General features: G+C 41.5%; 1 protein-coding gene across 11 annotated transcripts in view; it reads right to left on the bottom strand.

The window, feature by feature from the left end:
- Poc1b (POC1 centriolar protein B) overlaps positions 1–17,558 on the bottom strand; it is a 108,613-nt gene that overhangs the window by 6,056 nt on the left and 84,999 nt on the right. Inside the window, exons 11-12 of one of the 11 annotated variants that reach the window (XR_008221653.1) lie at positions 4,428–4,620; positions 2,645–2,758 (exon numbers count right to left, since the gene is read on the bottom strand). The exons of 3 other annotated variants lie outside the window; for them this stretch is intronic. Coding sequence is in view for 6 of the 8 variants with exons in the window: in XM_052753207.1 (XP_052609167.1) it covers positions 2,669–2,758 (90 nt within the window). In the remaining 2 variants the exon portion in view is untranslated. 7 more of the 11 variants (XR_008221652.1, XM_052753211.1, XM_052753210.1 and 4 more) reach the window with 7 other exon arrangements.

Below are 17,558 nucleotides of genomic sequence, written 5' to 3'. Positions count from 1 at the left end.
GGGCCTTTTTCTAATTAGGTCTGATTCGGTCTGATTTGGATTGCTGTGTTGGTGGAGAGGCCTATTGGTGTGCAAAAAACCTTTCAGTATTCAGCTACAAAATGGAATTCCAATAATACTATCATGGGGAAAACCTGGAAATATTACGCTAACTGAAGAAACTAGACATGCAATGGCCCACTTACTTGTAGGATTTCAAATAGGTAGAGTTGGGGTGAAAGTTACTAGTGTCTGGGAGGAAGGGTGATCATATTTATTCCTCAATGGGTAAAAAAGTTTCTATTGGGAATGCCAAAAAGTTGTGAAATAAACAGTGGTAACAGAACGTTGTGAGTTTGGTGAATAAATCTCCTGCTAGTAAGTTGTATACTTAAAGTTATTAAAAAGGTAACTTCTTTGTTTCATATATTTCACTACAATAAAAAATCCAATTAAATAGGAGCAAACTGCTAGAATATAAACTTAAGAAATAATTCCATTTAGAATAGCATCAAAAATTAAAATATTTAGGAATAAATTTAACAAACTATGTGTTATGGGAACTATAAGCCACCACTAAACGGAATTAAAACTCCAACCAAATGGAAAGATACTTCATATGCTATGCTCAGGGATCTGAAAATGCACATTGTTAAGATGGCAACATTTGCCAGGTGTGGTGGCAAATGTCTGTAATCCCAGTCCCTGGATGGCTGAGGCAGGAGGATCATGAGTTCCACTACACTGGACTATCTATATATACTGAGACTCTATTGTAAAAAAGATAGCAGTAGTACCCCGCCCCCCCCAACGCTGACGAAGGTACTCAGAGCAATCCTCATCAAACTTTTAGCCGCTTTCTTTTACATAAAGTTTAAGTTGACGTTAAAATTCACACAGAAGTGCAAAGAACCCACACGGCTAAAGTAACATGAGTAAAAAACTAGACAACATACTCCAAACTACAAAAGTTCCCAGCAAATTACAGTGCCCAATGTGGTGTGGAACTCAGGAGGTCGCTCAATGGTTAGGTCCATGACTGGTATGTATCTGGTCCTATGTTTGATCCCTAGTACCTTCAAAAGACTTACAGATCAACACTACAGATTTGACAGGTCGGAAATAAGCCCATACGTTAACACAGGGCCAACTGATTTCACACAACTGCCAAGAAAATTTATTTTGGAAAACATAATCTTTTTAACAAAAGATGCTGGGAAAATTAGATACACTTAAAAGAATAAATTTGTACCTTGGCTTCATGCCATATATAATATCAACTCAACAAAGGTTAAAGAATTAAATAGAAGAGCTAAAACTATAAAATTTTTAGAAGGAAATAGGACTAAGTTTTCTTGATCTGGACCCAGGAGTGTCCAACCTGTTCCACGGCTATATGACGATTGTATTTGGTCACATTCATAGCTATCCTGGGATGTATATGGTGTGGGTTAAGTATTCCTGAACCAGACAGAATTTCCTTATGTATAACACCAAAATCAAGTAATACATACACTGGACTTTACCATTTGTATGATTAAGATACCATCAAGACAGCTAAGACAAATGGAAGAAAGTATCTTTGGAGCAAATACTTGATAAACAACGACTTGTACACAGACACAAAGACTTGCAATTCAAGGATTAAAGATATATAACCCAATTAAAAATGGACAAAGCTTTGAACAGCACTCATCTAATGATACATAAACAGCCAATGAGCTCACAAGCATATGCTGAACATCACCAGCAACACCAAATCAAACTACAAGGACATTTGCTTCACATACACCAAGATGGCTGAAATAAATAACGGACAGTACCAAGTTTAGGGGGGATGCTGAGAACCTGGAGCCCGCAGACACTGTTGGTAGGACTGTAGAATGTAGACACTGAGAGACATTAAATTGAAGCACAGAATTACCATAAACCTTAGACATAAACCCAAGACAGTGAAAACATATCCATACAAGCTTGTGTGAAAATGTGCAAGGCAGCATTGATCATAACGTCCAATGCTGTGATAATAAAGAAACAAATACAGCATATCTTTACTATGATTATTTGTTCATAAAAATGGGCTGCTGATTAATTTCATAACTCAGATGAACCTTCCAAGCATTGAGTTACATTAAAGAAGCTGGACACCAAAGGCTAGCTTTAATATAATGCTCTTTATATAAAAGAGTCAAAAATGAGAGGAAAACAGAGGAGTAAATGACTTCGGAACATAGCAAGTCAAAGCAATAAAGGAACTCCAATAGAGTCTTAATAGTAATTTTCTTGTTTGGAGAAAGAAAACAAACAGATTACCATCACAGAACATATGGGCATGATAAGAAAAGCAAGTATTCAGGCCGGAAGAAAAAAAAAAACAAACTCACCAATCCCACATCAAACATCAGCCAACTGATGTCTGTCTTTTCCATTAAAGGAACTAGAACCTACATATTAGCTGATTAGTTCCTATCAACCAATCTGCCTTTGCTTCCTGTCTGAAGAGGAGAAAAATGAGATGCACACATCATAAATTAAAAATAATGTTATCATAAAATGGAAGAGAAACCATGTTTAGGATGCTGTGCTGACAAAATTTCACCGCCTGCGTCTCCAGTCCCTTCTTTTCCCGAATGTTACTGTGAATGTTTGGTGTGGATGCTTACAGGGCTCTACATCCTACCAAGCATCTTCAGTGACAAACACGCCCGTGACAGTTCCTTGCTCTCCAGGACTCTCTGTTGTGCTGGGAGCGCTCCTGATATGGCTGGAGCCCCGTGAGCTGAAAACACAGGAGACAGAGGACCTTAGCACTAAAAAAAAAAAAGCACCAGAGGGAGGTTTCACAAGGAAGACAGCACACCACATCGCCTCTGCTGCTGACCCTCAACAGTGGGGACCAGGGATGCATTTGTTGATCCAGCAAACAAGACCTTCCGGCAGTGCGCATCCCGGCGTGTACATGGTACTTCCTTGGTGATGTCTACAGTTGGACCACTTTACCTAAGGAGACACCAGAGCAGCCTCCATTCCAAGTTCTCCATCCCTGTAAAAAACTGGGGAAACAAGGCAGCCTAGACCAGGCCCAGAGCAAACCGGAGGAGCTCAGAGATCCCTGCCTGTGGGTGAAAAGGTCCCATTTTTCACTTAACAAAAACTAGAGTAAAAGAACAAAGCTGCTTGATAGAAACAACTCTGAAGGTCACGGTCTATAGACAAGTGTCCAGCCAATTCTCTAAATGTCATGGTTCGCTTTTACGGATAAGGTATTATCATTTACATTAGAGGATAAACATTTTTTTAAAAATTTCATTTTTAAACATTTTATTTACGTGTATGTGTGGTTACTTGTGAGGATTTATGTGTGCTGTGTGTGTGGAAGCCTACGGAGGCCAGAAGAAGACTTGAGATCCCTCAGAACTGGAATAACAGATGGTTGTGAATCTAGGTCCTGTGCATTAGCAGTAAGCATTCCTAACTGCTGAGCCATCTCTCCAGCCCAAATATATATATAAAAATTTTAATTGTCCTGAAGTGGGGTGGGCATCTGGAGTCTTCCTCATCAGTCTTTTTTTTTTTTTTTTTAAGGTTGATTTATTTAGTATGTATACAGTGTTCTGCCTGCATGTATGTCTGCAGGCCAGAAGAGGGCACCAGATCTCATTACAGATGATTGTGAGCCACCATGTGGTTGCTGGGAACTGAACTCAGGACCTCTGGAAGAGCAGTCAGTGCTCTTAACCTCTGAGCCATCTCTCCAGCCCCCCTCATCAGTCTTTACCTTACACTCTGAGGTGGGGACTCTCATCTGAACCCAGAGTTGGCTGTTAGAGCAGTTCTGATCAGCCAGCTTGTTCTGGGATCACCCATCTCTGTGTTCTAAGTGCTGGAATTACAGAGGTGGGCCATCACACCCACCTGGCATTCACGTGGGTTCTGGGGATCCAAACTCTAGTCTCCTTGATTACACAGCAAACGTTTTAACCCTGGGGCCACCTCCCCTGCCTTGATGGGAGCTGGGAAGCGCTTACAGTGAAGGGTAAGGACTAGGGCTAATCCATTAAAAGGGCAAGGTAGGCATCAGCAGACTTCCCCTGGGGCTTTGAGGAAGTAACGTTAGTTAAGTGAGTGAGACCAGTCAACCAGTTATTTAGTCAAGCAAATTTAGATAGACATTTTGGGGTTGGAAGAGGAGGCAGGGAGACAATGAACCCAGCTGGAGTCTTTGTGGGTAAGCACACAGAGGGACAAAGGATCAAGAGCATGAATGTAAAGGGACCAAGCAATCTAAGCTGCCCAAAGGCAGAGACGCGGACACAGGGGACCAGTAATGAAAAGGCAGGAAGCCTAGTGGCTAGAGTCTCTTTGGGGGTGGTGTGGGGGTGGTTATGAATCATAAGTGGGAGGAACAGAAGTTGTGGCCGGGTGGGAGGCACTTGTGCAGTGCTTACCGTGAGCACAAAGGATTCAGCCTGTCATTGAGTTCCTCTGAGAACCCCTGACAAAGGCAGGATGGCCATCCTTTGAAGGGACTGAGTATTGCTCTATATTTGGTGCTTTTCTTCAGATCAAAGCCATGTTGACAGGCGTGGATGGGAAATGAGAAAACGAGCAGGAGCCTCTCCGGAAGAATCTGTCACAGGGCTACCACAAAGGATTCATACTCAAGCTCTAAAATTCTCAAAACCCTGGACTGTTTACTTTGAACAAGAAATCGCATGATTTATATGTTTTATATCTATACAGTATATTGCATAATCTTGTAAAAACAACCCCCAAGTCTGATCAACTTCAGTGTATTTCTAGGATAAAAATTTAGAAAATATTATGTGAATTTTTCCCCTCAAAAACTGTTTACTAAGTTCAGAAAGTCTTATCCCGCCCCCCCGCCCCCTCTCTAACAAATCATCTAACCAAAAGACAAAACAACCACACTCAACCATGATGGATAATTCTGAATGTCAACAGCACAGAATCACCTCGAGGTGAGCCTCTGGGCAAGACTGTAAAGGATGATGTAGATTACGCTAATTGAGGTGAGAGGACCCATCCACTGTGGGTGGCAGCATTCCATGGGCTGCAGTCCTGGACTGGATAAAAAAGAGAAAGTGAGTTGATCACAAGTATTCCGAGTTTACTACTTGGGCGCTCCCTCTTCTGAATCAACACTGAACTCCAGGAGCTGCAGATGTTGGCTTCCTCAACATCCATGCGATACGACCAGGCCTCCCACACCTGCTGCCATGACTACCCTAGCACGATAGACTGTACTCTCAAATTCAAAGCCAAAATAAACTCCTCTTTCCTTAAGTTGCTTTTGGCAGGCATTTTGTTGCAACAACAAAACAAGTTAACTAATAAAATATACCAACAGAACCAACTAGCCAGCCAGGCGGTGGTGGCGCATACCTGTAATCCCAGCACTCGGGAGGCAGAGGCAGGTGGATCTCTGTGAGTTCGAGGCCAGCCTGGTCTACAGAGCTAGTCCAGGACAGGCTCCAAAGCTACAGAGAAACCCTGTCTCGAAAAACAAACAAACAAACAAACAAAAAAACCAACTAACCAACCAACTGACCAACCAATTGACTGACCAACCAACCAACCAACCAGCCAGCCAAATAAACACATCCACAAAAACAGAAAAACACAAAAGCTTTAGGTATAAAGTTTTATGGAGGATTTGAAAAACAACGCCCCTTATGGAATTGTCAGCCAAGTTATCTGAATGATTTTGGTCCTTTGGAAACAGCTGAGGACACAAATCCAGTATCACCCTTGTTTCTAATCACTAGTTTCATTCCTATGGAAACTGATCTACTTTGAAGGCATGAATGGGTAGACTACTAGTACACATGAGACTTACATAAAATGTCCCTGTACTTTCACTTATCACTATATGATTAAGAAAACACAAACTCTGTTACCAGTTCCTTAAGGGAAGATCTGTCTTCTAACGCCCCACCCTGACATGGAAACCTGTGCCAAGGCAGACAACCCTTAATGAGTGATTTAAGCACTGACTACAACATCTGGGGGTTGGGAGGGAGGCAGTGAGTGAAACAGAATCGGTTTTCTCTCTTCTGAACTAACATTGGACGCTAAGGGCTGCAGATGGATGCTTTCTCAATATTCTGGGCAAATGTGACACCAACAAAGCTTCTTGCCAGTTCAACAGGGAAAACAGATGACTTTTTGTTATTGTTAAACTTTAGCAGAGCGGTAATGGCGCACACCTTTAATCCCAGCACTCAGGAGGCAGAGCCAGGCGGATCTCTGTGAGTTCGAGGCCAGCCTGGTCTACAAAGCGAGATCCAGGACAAGCACCAAAACTACACCGAGAAACCCTGTCCCGAAAAAACAAAACAAACAAACAAAAAAAAAACTTCAAAGGGCACTCAGAGTAAGAAAGTCACACTTAATCTCTTTTTTACATAGAATTTCACAAGAATCATTCATATACATATAGTATGCTAATGTGTAGGACAAAAATCTGTAGTTATCTTTCACTGTATATATATATATGCACAGTGGTAGAGTGCATATGCACAGTGGTGGGTATGCTTTCTTGCCTATATATACACACACACACACACACACACACACACACACACACACACACACACACACAGTGGTGGAGTACTTGCTTGCCTAGAATGACTCAAGTTTAGGTTTGTTTGATCCCTACCACTGCAAAAAAATCAGATAGAAAAGCAATGCTTGCTGTTCTTCCAGAAGATCTGAGTTCAGGTCCCCCCACCCAAGTCAAGGCTCCAAGCCACCTGTAACGCCAGCTCCAGGGGACCTGATGCCCTCTTTTGTCATTTGCTGGCACCTGCACACACATATACATACTCAATTATTTTTACAAAGCTAGTTTACCTTAAACTTAAGTTACCTTAAACTAAGTTATACATTAGAAAAAAACGGTGGGAGGGGGCCAGGGACGGGGCGGGGCTTGGAAGGCCACAGCTGGTTTAATTTCACTCCTATCATGTCTCAGAAAAACTGATCTGTTCACCCTTGAGAATTTAAGCAGACAGCAATCAAGTGAAATGGATTCAAGAGAACGAGCAGTAGCACAAACATCCCTCTAAGCAACACAGCTCTTTGCTGTGTTGTAAAAGGTAACAGCTGATTTCTTTTCCAAGTTGCAACAATGCTTTAAAAAACCCGATGAAACTCACAAGGACTAACAAACAACTCAGGAAACAATGCGCCCCTCTCTGCTCTGTATCCTTCTCCCCTGAATGCCTACATCTTCCTGTCTATCCATCTAACTCAGTCCCTTACTTTCGTCACTCATGAAGACATTCCTATAAGAACTTCCCATGGTATCCTATAATATAGGGATTTCTATTACTTTTGATACTTTCTATTAGTTAGCACTGTTAGACTGTCCACAGCAATGAATACAACTCTATCACCGTCTGTCTTAGTTACCGTTTTATTGCTGTGACAAAATGACCAAGGCAATTTACAGAAGGAAGGTTTCTTTGGGTCTTACAGTTCCAGAGGGCCAAGGGTTCATCACTATCATGGCAGGAAGCGCTACAGCAGGCAGCTGAGAACTCACGTCGAAATCTACAAATGCGATCCACAAGCAAAAGACAGAGGGCACACTGCAAGTGGGGTGAATCTTTGGAAATCTCAAAGCCTGCCCCCATTGACATACCTCCTCCAGCAAAGCTATACCCCCTGATTCTCCCCAAACAGTTCTACCAACTGGGGACCAAGTTTTCAAACACATGAGCCTATGGGGGCCATTCCCATTCATATTACCACCTGCCCAACAGTATTCCAGTGACTAAGGCAAGCGCATAGTGTTTCCCTTCTAATACTTGTTAACCAACAACAAATGCTAGGGTGGGTATTCTTGTACATGTCTCCTGTGTGGAGATGAGATAGATGTCTCTAGAGTGGAACAGGTGTCAGTCTTAGCAAATGCTGTTCAACGTGGTAGAATCAGCTTGTTCTTCCAGTCTCTCATCTACAAAAACACTTAATTATTTCATGTATAAAATTCTGCCTAATATAGGCAGGAAACCATGTCATGGCTTTTATATCACTGTGTATTTCTTTGGTTACTGGTAAGTTGAGCATATTTAACGCGTACGTCAATAAATTCTATAAATGTGCTAGTTTAATCTTTTGCCAAGTTTCAAAAACTATTTTTGTCTTTTGAAATGGAAATACAATTACATCGTTTTTCCTATCCTGTTTCTGTTTCTTCCCTCTAACTCTTCCCATGTACCTGCCTTCCCCTTGCTGTCAAATTCATACCTCTATGTCTTTAAATTGTTGTTTTACACACACACAAACACACACCCCTAAATCTATAAATACAACTTGCTCAGCCGGTGTAAAGTTACTTGCATGTATATGATCTCAAGGCTGACCACTCGGTGCTGGGACAGCCAACAGGGGGCTCCCCCCCCAAGAGCAGACCATTTCCTTTGTTACTTAGTTACTCATCAGATTTCCCCCTTCCATGGTAACATGTCCACTGGTGTCATCCTTGTGCAGGTCATGTTGAGGCAGCCACGTTGGGGAGGCTCCATTGGTGTAACTTCTCCAGCATTTTTAGAAGGGGAAATCTCACAGCTAATTTCCTGTTCCCCTGGCTCTTACACTCTTTCTACCCCCTCTTCTGCTATGACCGACCCCTCAGCCTTAAGGCAGGAGTTGTGGTGTAGATTTATGAATTAGGTCTTGGCATCACTCGATCGGTCACTTGCTCTCTGCATTTTGAATGGCCGTGGTTTTCTATAATGGTCTCTGTCTGTTGCAAAGAGACATTATTTCATTGCCAAGTCTTTAATTGGCTTATTTCTATCTTTTCCAATGTAGGTAAGAGCTCTCTGTACTGATCTTCTATTCTTTATATGTATGATGCACTTATTACATTTGTTTTCATTTTTCTCTTATGAGTGTTTGTTTTCGGGGTGTTTATCTGTTTGTTTTTTGAGTTAAGATTTTTTTCCCCCCCTGAGGAACTAACTTGCTTCAAATTCATGATCCTCCTATAATGATTGCCCCGAGCCTGTGTTATGATTCCAGGAATCATGCCTGGTACCAAGTTTTTGTTTTTCATATGGCCAAATTTATCAAACATTGCCTTTATTATTTGTCCGTGTTTTGCTCTTAAAAAAAAAAATCCTTGCTACTCAGAATGTATAAACCTTTTTTTCTGATTTCTTTTAGAGCTTTTAAGCCAGTTTGCTTTTCATATTCAAGTTTTTAACCTATCTGGTCTTGGTATTGTTTGTGGTTAAAATGGGCAGGGTGGGAGCTGGAGAGATGGCTCAGAGGTTAAGAGCATTGGCTGCTCTTCCAGAGGTCCTGAGTTCAATTCCCAGCAACCACATGGTGGCTCACAACCATCTGTAATGAGATCTGGTGCCCTTTTCTGGCCTGCAGGCATACTTGGAGGCAGAATGTTGTATACATAATAGATAAATAAATCTTTTAAAAAAAATGGGCGGGGTGGGGGTGGGGGTGGGGGTGGGGGTGGGGGTGGAGCACGCCTTTAATCCCAGCACTCGGGAGGCAGAGGCAGGTGGATCTCTGTGAGTTCGAGGCCAGCCTGGGCTACAAAGTGAGTTCCAGGAAAAGCGCAAAGCTACACAGAGAAACCCTGTCTCGAAAAACCAAAAAAAAGTCACATGGCAAAATATTGATTAATATAAATGGGGAAAAACCTGTCTACAGGTAGCTATCCTCGTAGCCTCTGGATCATTTCAATGAGTTCTGTAGAAGCGAGCATGCCACCATCCATTGTGTATCCTGCTAGTATACTACAGAAGGCCAGCAAAACCAAGAAGTCAAAGCATGTTTTAAAAGAGAGAGAGAGAGAGAGAGAGAGAGAGAGAGAGAGAGAGAGAGAGAGAGAGAGAGAGAGAGAGAGCCCTCATCTTACAAATTGTAAAGTTTACTTAAAATGCATTTTTGAAAAATTATTCTCCAGGCTTGCTTATTCTCTGAGAAAAGTAATATTACTCCCTGGTTATTCCTACAAGACACTATTTGCTTGTTTCTCAAAACTTCCCATGACAAAAGTAGCAGAAATGGTTGTATGCTGCGATGTACAACGCACTGTGGCAAGTTGTTGTATGTTAAGTCATGAGGTAATTCTTAAAAGCCACACAAAGCAATTAAACCATGCTTTGCTCATTTGAATAAAATGTCACCGTCATTACTGTACCCGTGTAAATGATACGAAGAGGCAACTTTTAAGGCAGGAATTCATCCAGCCATTTAACAAAGCCACATTCAAAACCTGGGGTGCTGCATGGCTCATCATTTATAAGACAAACATTTTATTTATTGTTCTATCTACCATCAGGCACAATATGAACATACTAGTCATCATACTACCTTGATGACTGGTAACAGTAACATATATTCAGAGTGTGGTCCTGAAACCCACCCTTCAGTCTATTTATTGTTATTAGCTCACCCAGACAGTGAAAACATTCTATGCGGCCTCAGTATACACCGTGTACGCTATATCTTCCAACTTAATTTGCATTTATAAAACAATGAAGTCTTTACCCACTTTCCAAAACAGATATACTCTGCCTGTATTCCATCACTATGGTAATTCAATTTTTCTTAAGACAATTAGTTTTTGCTTGCATTTCTGCGAATTGTGGTATCACCTAACTGTGTGTGACATCATATAATGTGGTGGTTATATATACAGAAAATATATTTTATATTATATATTAAAATATTTTAATTTAAATATATGCTACATATATTTTAATAAACATTAAAATCACAAACTTGATTTTAATCCTTTTATCTTCTGTGTATCTCAGAATGTTCTAGGACAAATCACTTGGCCTCCTTAAGTCTCTGTGTTTTCTAACTGAAATGGAAATGATGATAATATTGGAATAAATTATATGGCTGTTGTAAAAATTTAGGTTTATTCTATGGTTTGTATTAAATTACCTATCATCAGTATCATCTGTTGTAGAATATTCCTTTTTCAAAAAAATTTATTAATTTATCATGTATACAGTAGTGTTCTGCTGGCATGACAGAAGAGGGCACCAGCTCTCATTACAGGTGGTTGTGAGCCACCATGTGGTTGCTGGGAATTGAACTCAGGACCTCTAGAAGAGCAGTCCCTGCTCTTAACCTCTGAGCCATTTCTCCACCACCGTAGAATATTCCATTACACTGTGTGAATATATGTCACTGTGATTGGCTTAATAAAGAGGTTGATTAGCCAATGGCTGGATAGGTAGAGGTTAGGCAGGACTGGCAGACAAAAGAGAGGCAAAGAGGAGGAGGAGGGTCTCGGGAGTCTCGAGGAGATGCAGAGGAAGCAGGAGATGAACTTGTACTGAAAAAGGTACAGAGCCACATGACAGAGTGTAGACAAGAAATATGGGCTAATTGAAGTTATAAGAGCTAGTTAGTGGCAAACTGAACTATCGGCTGAGCACTCATAATTAATAATAGGTCTCTGTGTGGTTATTTGGGAGCTAGCTGGCGGGACAGAAAGTCCACCTGCAATTGTCATTTTCCAGGGCTCATGCCTGTGCACCCCTGCCCCTCACCTCACACCCATCCACATCACTATTCTCTTTAACTACTCACAGCAATCCAGGCAGGCATCCTGCACCAGTATTAGCCTTCCTTTGTACATTTATTTCCACTGCTTGGTATATCCTAGGTATTCAGCAACTGAGCTGGTTCTTCTCACACCCCCCTCAATTCACTCTGCGACTCCCTTGAGACTTGTTGTTCCTCTCTGTAATACCTCATAAAAACAACGCTTCAAATGGTTACTAGGAATCTCGGCTGAGTTGGACTGAGACGCCTTCCCTGGGTTTTCAAACGTGTTGACTGACAACATTCTTTTGGAATGTTCTTACCTGCTAGGTTGCCATGATACCAATTTCTGGTTTCCATGCTTCCCTCTGGCCTTTTCTTGCCTCCCTGGCAGGTTGACCCATGTTCATCAAGTTATTTTATTAAAATGTCTCAAGACCCGCTACATATTTAAAGTGTTAAAGTACTGCCCACATTTTAGTTAACACGGTACCTGCACATATTTTGAGGGCACAGTGTGGCATTGTCACACTTGTATACAACAGACCAGGGTAGCTGTATCTGTCACCTTGGGCATATATCATTTGTGTTACTAACCCTTTTTTACTCTGTTCTCGGGAAATCTTCTCTAAGCATGATGTTTCATTACCACACACATGCAGAATACTTCCACAATCTTTTTTTTTTTTTTAGATTTATTTATTTATTATGTATACAGTGTTCTGCCTGCACATATCCCTGCAGGCCAGAAGAGGGCACCAGATCTCATTACAGATGGTTGTAAGCCACCATGTGGTTGCTGGGAATTGAACTCAGGACCTTTGGAAGAACAAGCAGTGCTCTTAACCTCTGAGCCATCTCTCCAGCCCCTACTTCCACAATCTTAATTCTATACTACCCTTCCCTTTAAACTGCATGTATGTGTATAATCTTGTATACTTGCCATGTATTACTACTACTGAACGATTCAGACACATCTAACTTAAGGTGCCCAAATGAAAACTTGGAAAATCCCTTGTTTCCGTGATAAATCAGTTTATCATTTTACAAATTGGGATTCCAGAAATGACCCTTGACAACCACTCTCCTTTCCTCCAAACCTTAGCAACTGTATCACGTTATCAGATGAATTCCACTCTCACCATCGCCATTACAATGAGTTATTCCAGTCATCTTCTAGTTTTGCCTGGATTACTGACTTACACTCCTCAGTGGCTTTAATGTAACCCCCTTCAGCCACCAGGAAGATTGCTGTCTTGTTGTAAAGGACAAAATGCATGTGTGGTCCCCACGGTCCTCTCCAGACTGGGTTCATAATAACACTGCAACCTGCCCGGTCTCTGGGCTCCAGTCTGTTTTGGTTCTTAGACTGCACCAAGCAAGACGGGCTCTGCATTAGCTCCTGGCTTCCAACTCTCTCCCTTCCTTCAGCTCCCACTGAAGCTTCAGCCAGCATTTCTCAAACTCTAATCTGCACAAGTCTTGGGGGCTCCCATTAAAAGGTGTGATCTGATTCGGTTAAATCTGGGTGAGACCTGAGATGGCCACGATCCCACATGACGCTCAGGTCAACTCTCCAGTGGTCAGTATGGAGGAACAAAAGCTCGAGCTCTCAGCTTCAGTGTCTCCCAGGAGGACTGTCTCTGATCTCACCTCACAAACGCCAATGGCTCAGCGCGCTCCAGACTCATCTTCCTGTTGGCTCATGAAACATTCCATGGTAGCTTTTGCTCACCACTGTAACCCAGTTCCCCCCCCCCCCCCCCCCACCTAGTGTCTGGCTCATTGGTTTCTTGTGAGATGAATACCATCTACTGAATCAGTCCCTGACTTAGGCTGAGTCACCTTCCTTCATGATGCTGACCCCACAAGTTCACTGCCTTAAAGTTAACCACCACAGAAATCCAGCTCATCTTTGGTTAACACTCAAGGTATTGTCTGATTCTGCTGAAATTCACTTGTGAGGGGTTTACAGGGCAACGACCAATGATTTGCTATGTACTGACATTTGATTTGCTATATACTGACTTTTCTACTCTCTACGAGTTGGCACTAGTACAGTCTATCAGTACTCCACATTCTACTGCACCAGGCACAGGAGAAGCAGAAAAACAAGCCAACAAAAACCAAACAAAACAACAACAACAAGGGCTGGAGAGATGGCTCAGAGGTTAAGAGCACTGGTTGCTCTTCCAGAGGACCTGGGTTCAATTCCCAGCCCCCACATGATGGGTCACAATCATCTGTAATGAGATCTGGTGCCCTCTTCTAGTGTACAGGCATACTATATGCATGGTAAATAAATAAATCTTAAAAAAAAAAATCAGTTTATAAAAAAAAAAAAAAACAACAACAACAAAAAGCAAATGCCAGTCACTACTGTCAGCTCCAAATCTACACCTTAGTGGGAAGGATGGCTCAGAGGAGGGCAGAGGCAGGAGGAAGAGATACACTGCTGTGGGATGTTCTGTATGCTAAATGTGTTGCTCTGATTGGTTAATAAATAAAACACTGATTGGCCAGTAGCCAGACAGGAAGTATAGGCGGGACAAGGAGAGAGGAGAATTCTGGGAAGTGGAAGGCTGAGGCAGAGAGCCGCTGCCAGCCGCTGCCATGAAAAACAAGATGTAATGTACCGGTAAGCCACGAACCACGTGGCAACTTATAGATTAATAGAAATGGGTTAATTTAAGATATAAGAACAGCTAGCAAAAAGCCTGCTGTGGCCATACAGTTTGTAAGCAATATAAGTCTCTGTGTGTTTACTCGGTTGGGTCTAAGAGGCTGCAGGACTGGCGGGTGAGGGAGATTTGTCCTGACTGTGGGCCAGGCAAGACTAAAAAAATCTCTAACTACAATATACATTGAGTACATCCTTACTTTTTGTCATTAAAAACAAAACAAAACAAAACAAAAACGATTGTCTAAGTCAGGTGTGGTGGTGCATGCATTTAATCCCAGCACTTAAAAGGCAGACAGGTGGTTCTCTGAATTAAAGGTCAGCCTGTTTTACCATAGCAAGGTGCAGGCAGCCAAATCTACACAATGAGACTCTGCCTCACACAACGACAACAACAAACATGCATACATATAAATAAAAAAAAACTGATTTAAATAAAAATCATTGCTTAAATTCTCACAAAATTCACTTTTCCTTATATTTAGAGAAAGGGCTAAAATGCAGTCGGAAAATTATATGTTAAGAGCTGAGTAGAAAGACTAGAGCTTTTGCATAAAATAAGTTGCAATGGGGGATATAATACAAGACTTTAAGTGTACAGAACACACAACAGGAAGAAGTAATATCACTGTTGCCAAGAGAACTGCCTGCAAAGACGTGCTAAAGCGAAAGCTAAAAATAAACAAGCAGATTCCCAAACATGTGCACAGTGTGGATGTAAAACCCAGAACTGCCATTTCCTTTGACTAATAAATGAGTAAAAATAATCGTCACATTTAATATCAGAAAGGAACACCTCTTGACACTTAGCTACATCAATGCATTATCTGAGAAAACACTATTGGTCTCTAGATCAGAAGTTCTAAACACGTTGTTGTGGGTTGTGGTTTACTTTGAAATAAAACTAAAACTAAAACAACTCCTTACAATCTAACAATTCGGTAAACTTGTTGACATGTTCAGTTAAAAATACATTTGGACAGGGACTGGCTGTTCTTCTAGAAGACCCAGATTCAGTTCCCAGCACTCACATGGTAGTTCATAACCATCCATAACTCTAGTTCCAGAGGCAGCCATTTACATTTAAAAAAATACCTTAAAAATTTTTTAGACAAAAATCTTGTATGTTTGAACTTTTTTTTTTTTTTTTTTTTTAAATCCTGGCATGATCAGACACCTGAAGGCCTGGGAATTGAACCCAGGTCTCTGGAACATCAATCAGTGCTCTTAACCACTGAGCAATCTCTCTTCCTTCTGAACTTTTTTTTTTTTTTTGGAGACAGGGTCTCTCTGTAGCCTCAGCTGTCCTGGATCTCACTCTGTAAACCAGGCTGGCCTCAAACTCAGAGATCTGCCTGACTCTGCTGGGATTAAGGGCATGCATCACCACTGCCCAGCAAATTTATGTTATTTAATTGTGTATCAGTGAGATTGTTTGTCTCTGGATGAGGGTGGGGGAATGCTCCTGCCACACTGAGTGCCCACAGTGTAAGACACAACACCAGATATAAATAATTACTAGAAAAGTAAAAAACAGAATAAAATTTAAAACACCGTTAACAGGGACCAGCAAGATGGTCCAGTAAAGGGACTTGCTGCCAAGCCTGAAGGGCTGAGTTTGAGTCCCAGATCCAGAAGGTGAAGGAGAGAACTAACAGACTCCTACAAATTGTTCTCTGGCCTCCATGCATGGGCACTGTGGTTTGTGTTCACTCCAACACACACACACACACACACACACACACACACACACACACACACACACACACGTACGTAAAAAATCAACACAGAATTAATATCAGTATGTTATGAACTGTACAAACATACAGTTTTTTTTCTGAAAGCACAAATCTGGAAGATTATATTTTTCAGACAAATTCTTCAGCTGATATTCCAAAGCAAACAACTGTCTTTGTTTTATCTTAATGATGAAGTCACAGTTTTGCTAAAATAAGGAGTTATTTTAATTATGTATGACCTCACAATTTTATAAATTATCCCCCAATGCATATTTCCAAATTTAGAGTATCATTTAGTCAACATGAGCAAATGCCTGATGTTAGGTGACATTTACTAAACAGAGTTACTATACACTACAGAGAAGCAGCACACACTTGAACCACGTGAGGAGGGACACTAAAACTAGCATTCTAAGTGACAAGGTAGGTGGCCGAGGTCTTAACCATGTGGGGAGTACAGGGCAGAGTTAGGACTCAGTCCAGCCCAGGCCTTGCATGCCTTCTACATCCCCTAGCTGCGGGACTCTCGGCAAACTGCCTAGCCTCTTTAAGACTGATCTGTGCAACGCGAGAATCTATCTGGATGCTTAAGGAAGGAGGTAAAAGGCTAAGCAGTTCATGAAAAATGGTGGCTATTTTTATGGGGACCACAGGAATGTGCTGAGAGTACTTCTGAATCTGACGCAGTAAAGCTATTAAATACTCGTCTATAATATTACATTCCCAGATGAGTGACACAGGCTATTAAAGTTGGCAATTATTCTCAAATTATTTTAGAGGCCAAATGCTAAGCCAAGTAAGAGCTCTACTAGGGTGTTTTCTGGAGACGGGCAGACTAATCCTTAAGTTTATATAGGTGAGGGGGGTAAAGGGTATTTTAAAGCTGTAACAATTAAGGCGTTGGAGAAGATCAAACAGGAAAATAAGACAAAACAGAAGGGTATTAAGAAAAAAATACGGCCAGTGAATGTAATTCAAATAAGCAAAGAAACAATGTGGACCGTGACATGTTTTAAATTATCAACTGCATCTGATAACTAAATGACTATATATATATATATATATATATATATATATATATATATATATATGCCAAATGCTGTTTATTTATGGAGGGAAGAGGTCTTAAATACAGGCTTACAGCACAATGGAAGAACCCCGGAGGGCAGAAGTTTGCTTTCCCCAGAGGGCAGAAGTTTGCTACCAATGTTTTACAATCTTGCATCTAAGCTGTTAATGCCCATTATGCAGGATACACAGACAAGGAACTTCCCTTAAGCATTCAGGAGGGTGGAACCTGGCAGGGAATTAGCATAGGGAGGATATCAAGGTCAAGGTCAGCAAGCAAGGCAACAGTTACCCAAAACGGGGGGGGGGGGGGGGGGGGCAGGACCCTACAGGTCCCCGTTTTACTAAAAAATGAGCTTCTGACTTAGGTTGCATGGGACGTCAGCAGGTCTCCTTACCCAACATGGAGACGCCTGCCCAGGCCACACAGGCGCTCTGTCTTAGGTTGGTGAGTGCCCCCCAGGCATTACCCGTAAATGACTATATTTAAAATTTAAAAATATATTGTTAAAAATAAAACTTTAAAAAGA

This window comes from Peromyscus californicus, unplaced genomic scaffold (genome assembly GCF_007827085.1).
Source record: "Peromyscus californicus insignis strain IS unplaced genomic scaffold, ASM782708v3 Scaffold_24__1_contigs__length_46423439, whole genome shotgun sequence".
Classification (NCBI taxonomy): domain Eukaryota; kingdom Metazoa; phylum Chordata; class Mammalia; order Rodentia; family Cricetidae; genus Peromyscus; species Peromyscus californicus.
The sequence above is the reverse complement of the archived record's forward strand: the minus strand, read 5'-3'. Positions and strand labels throughout refer to the sequence as shown.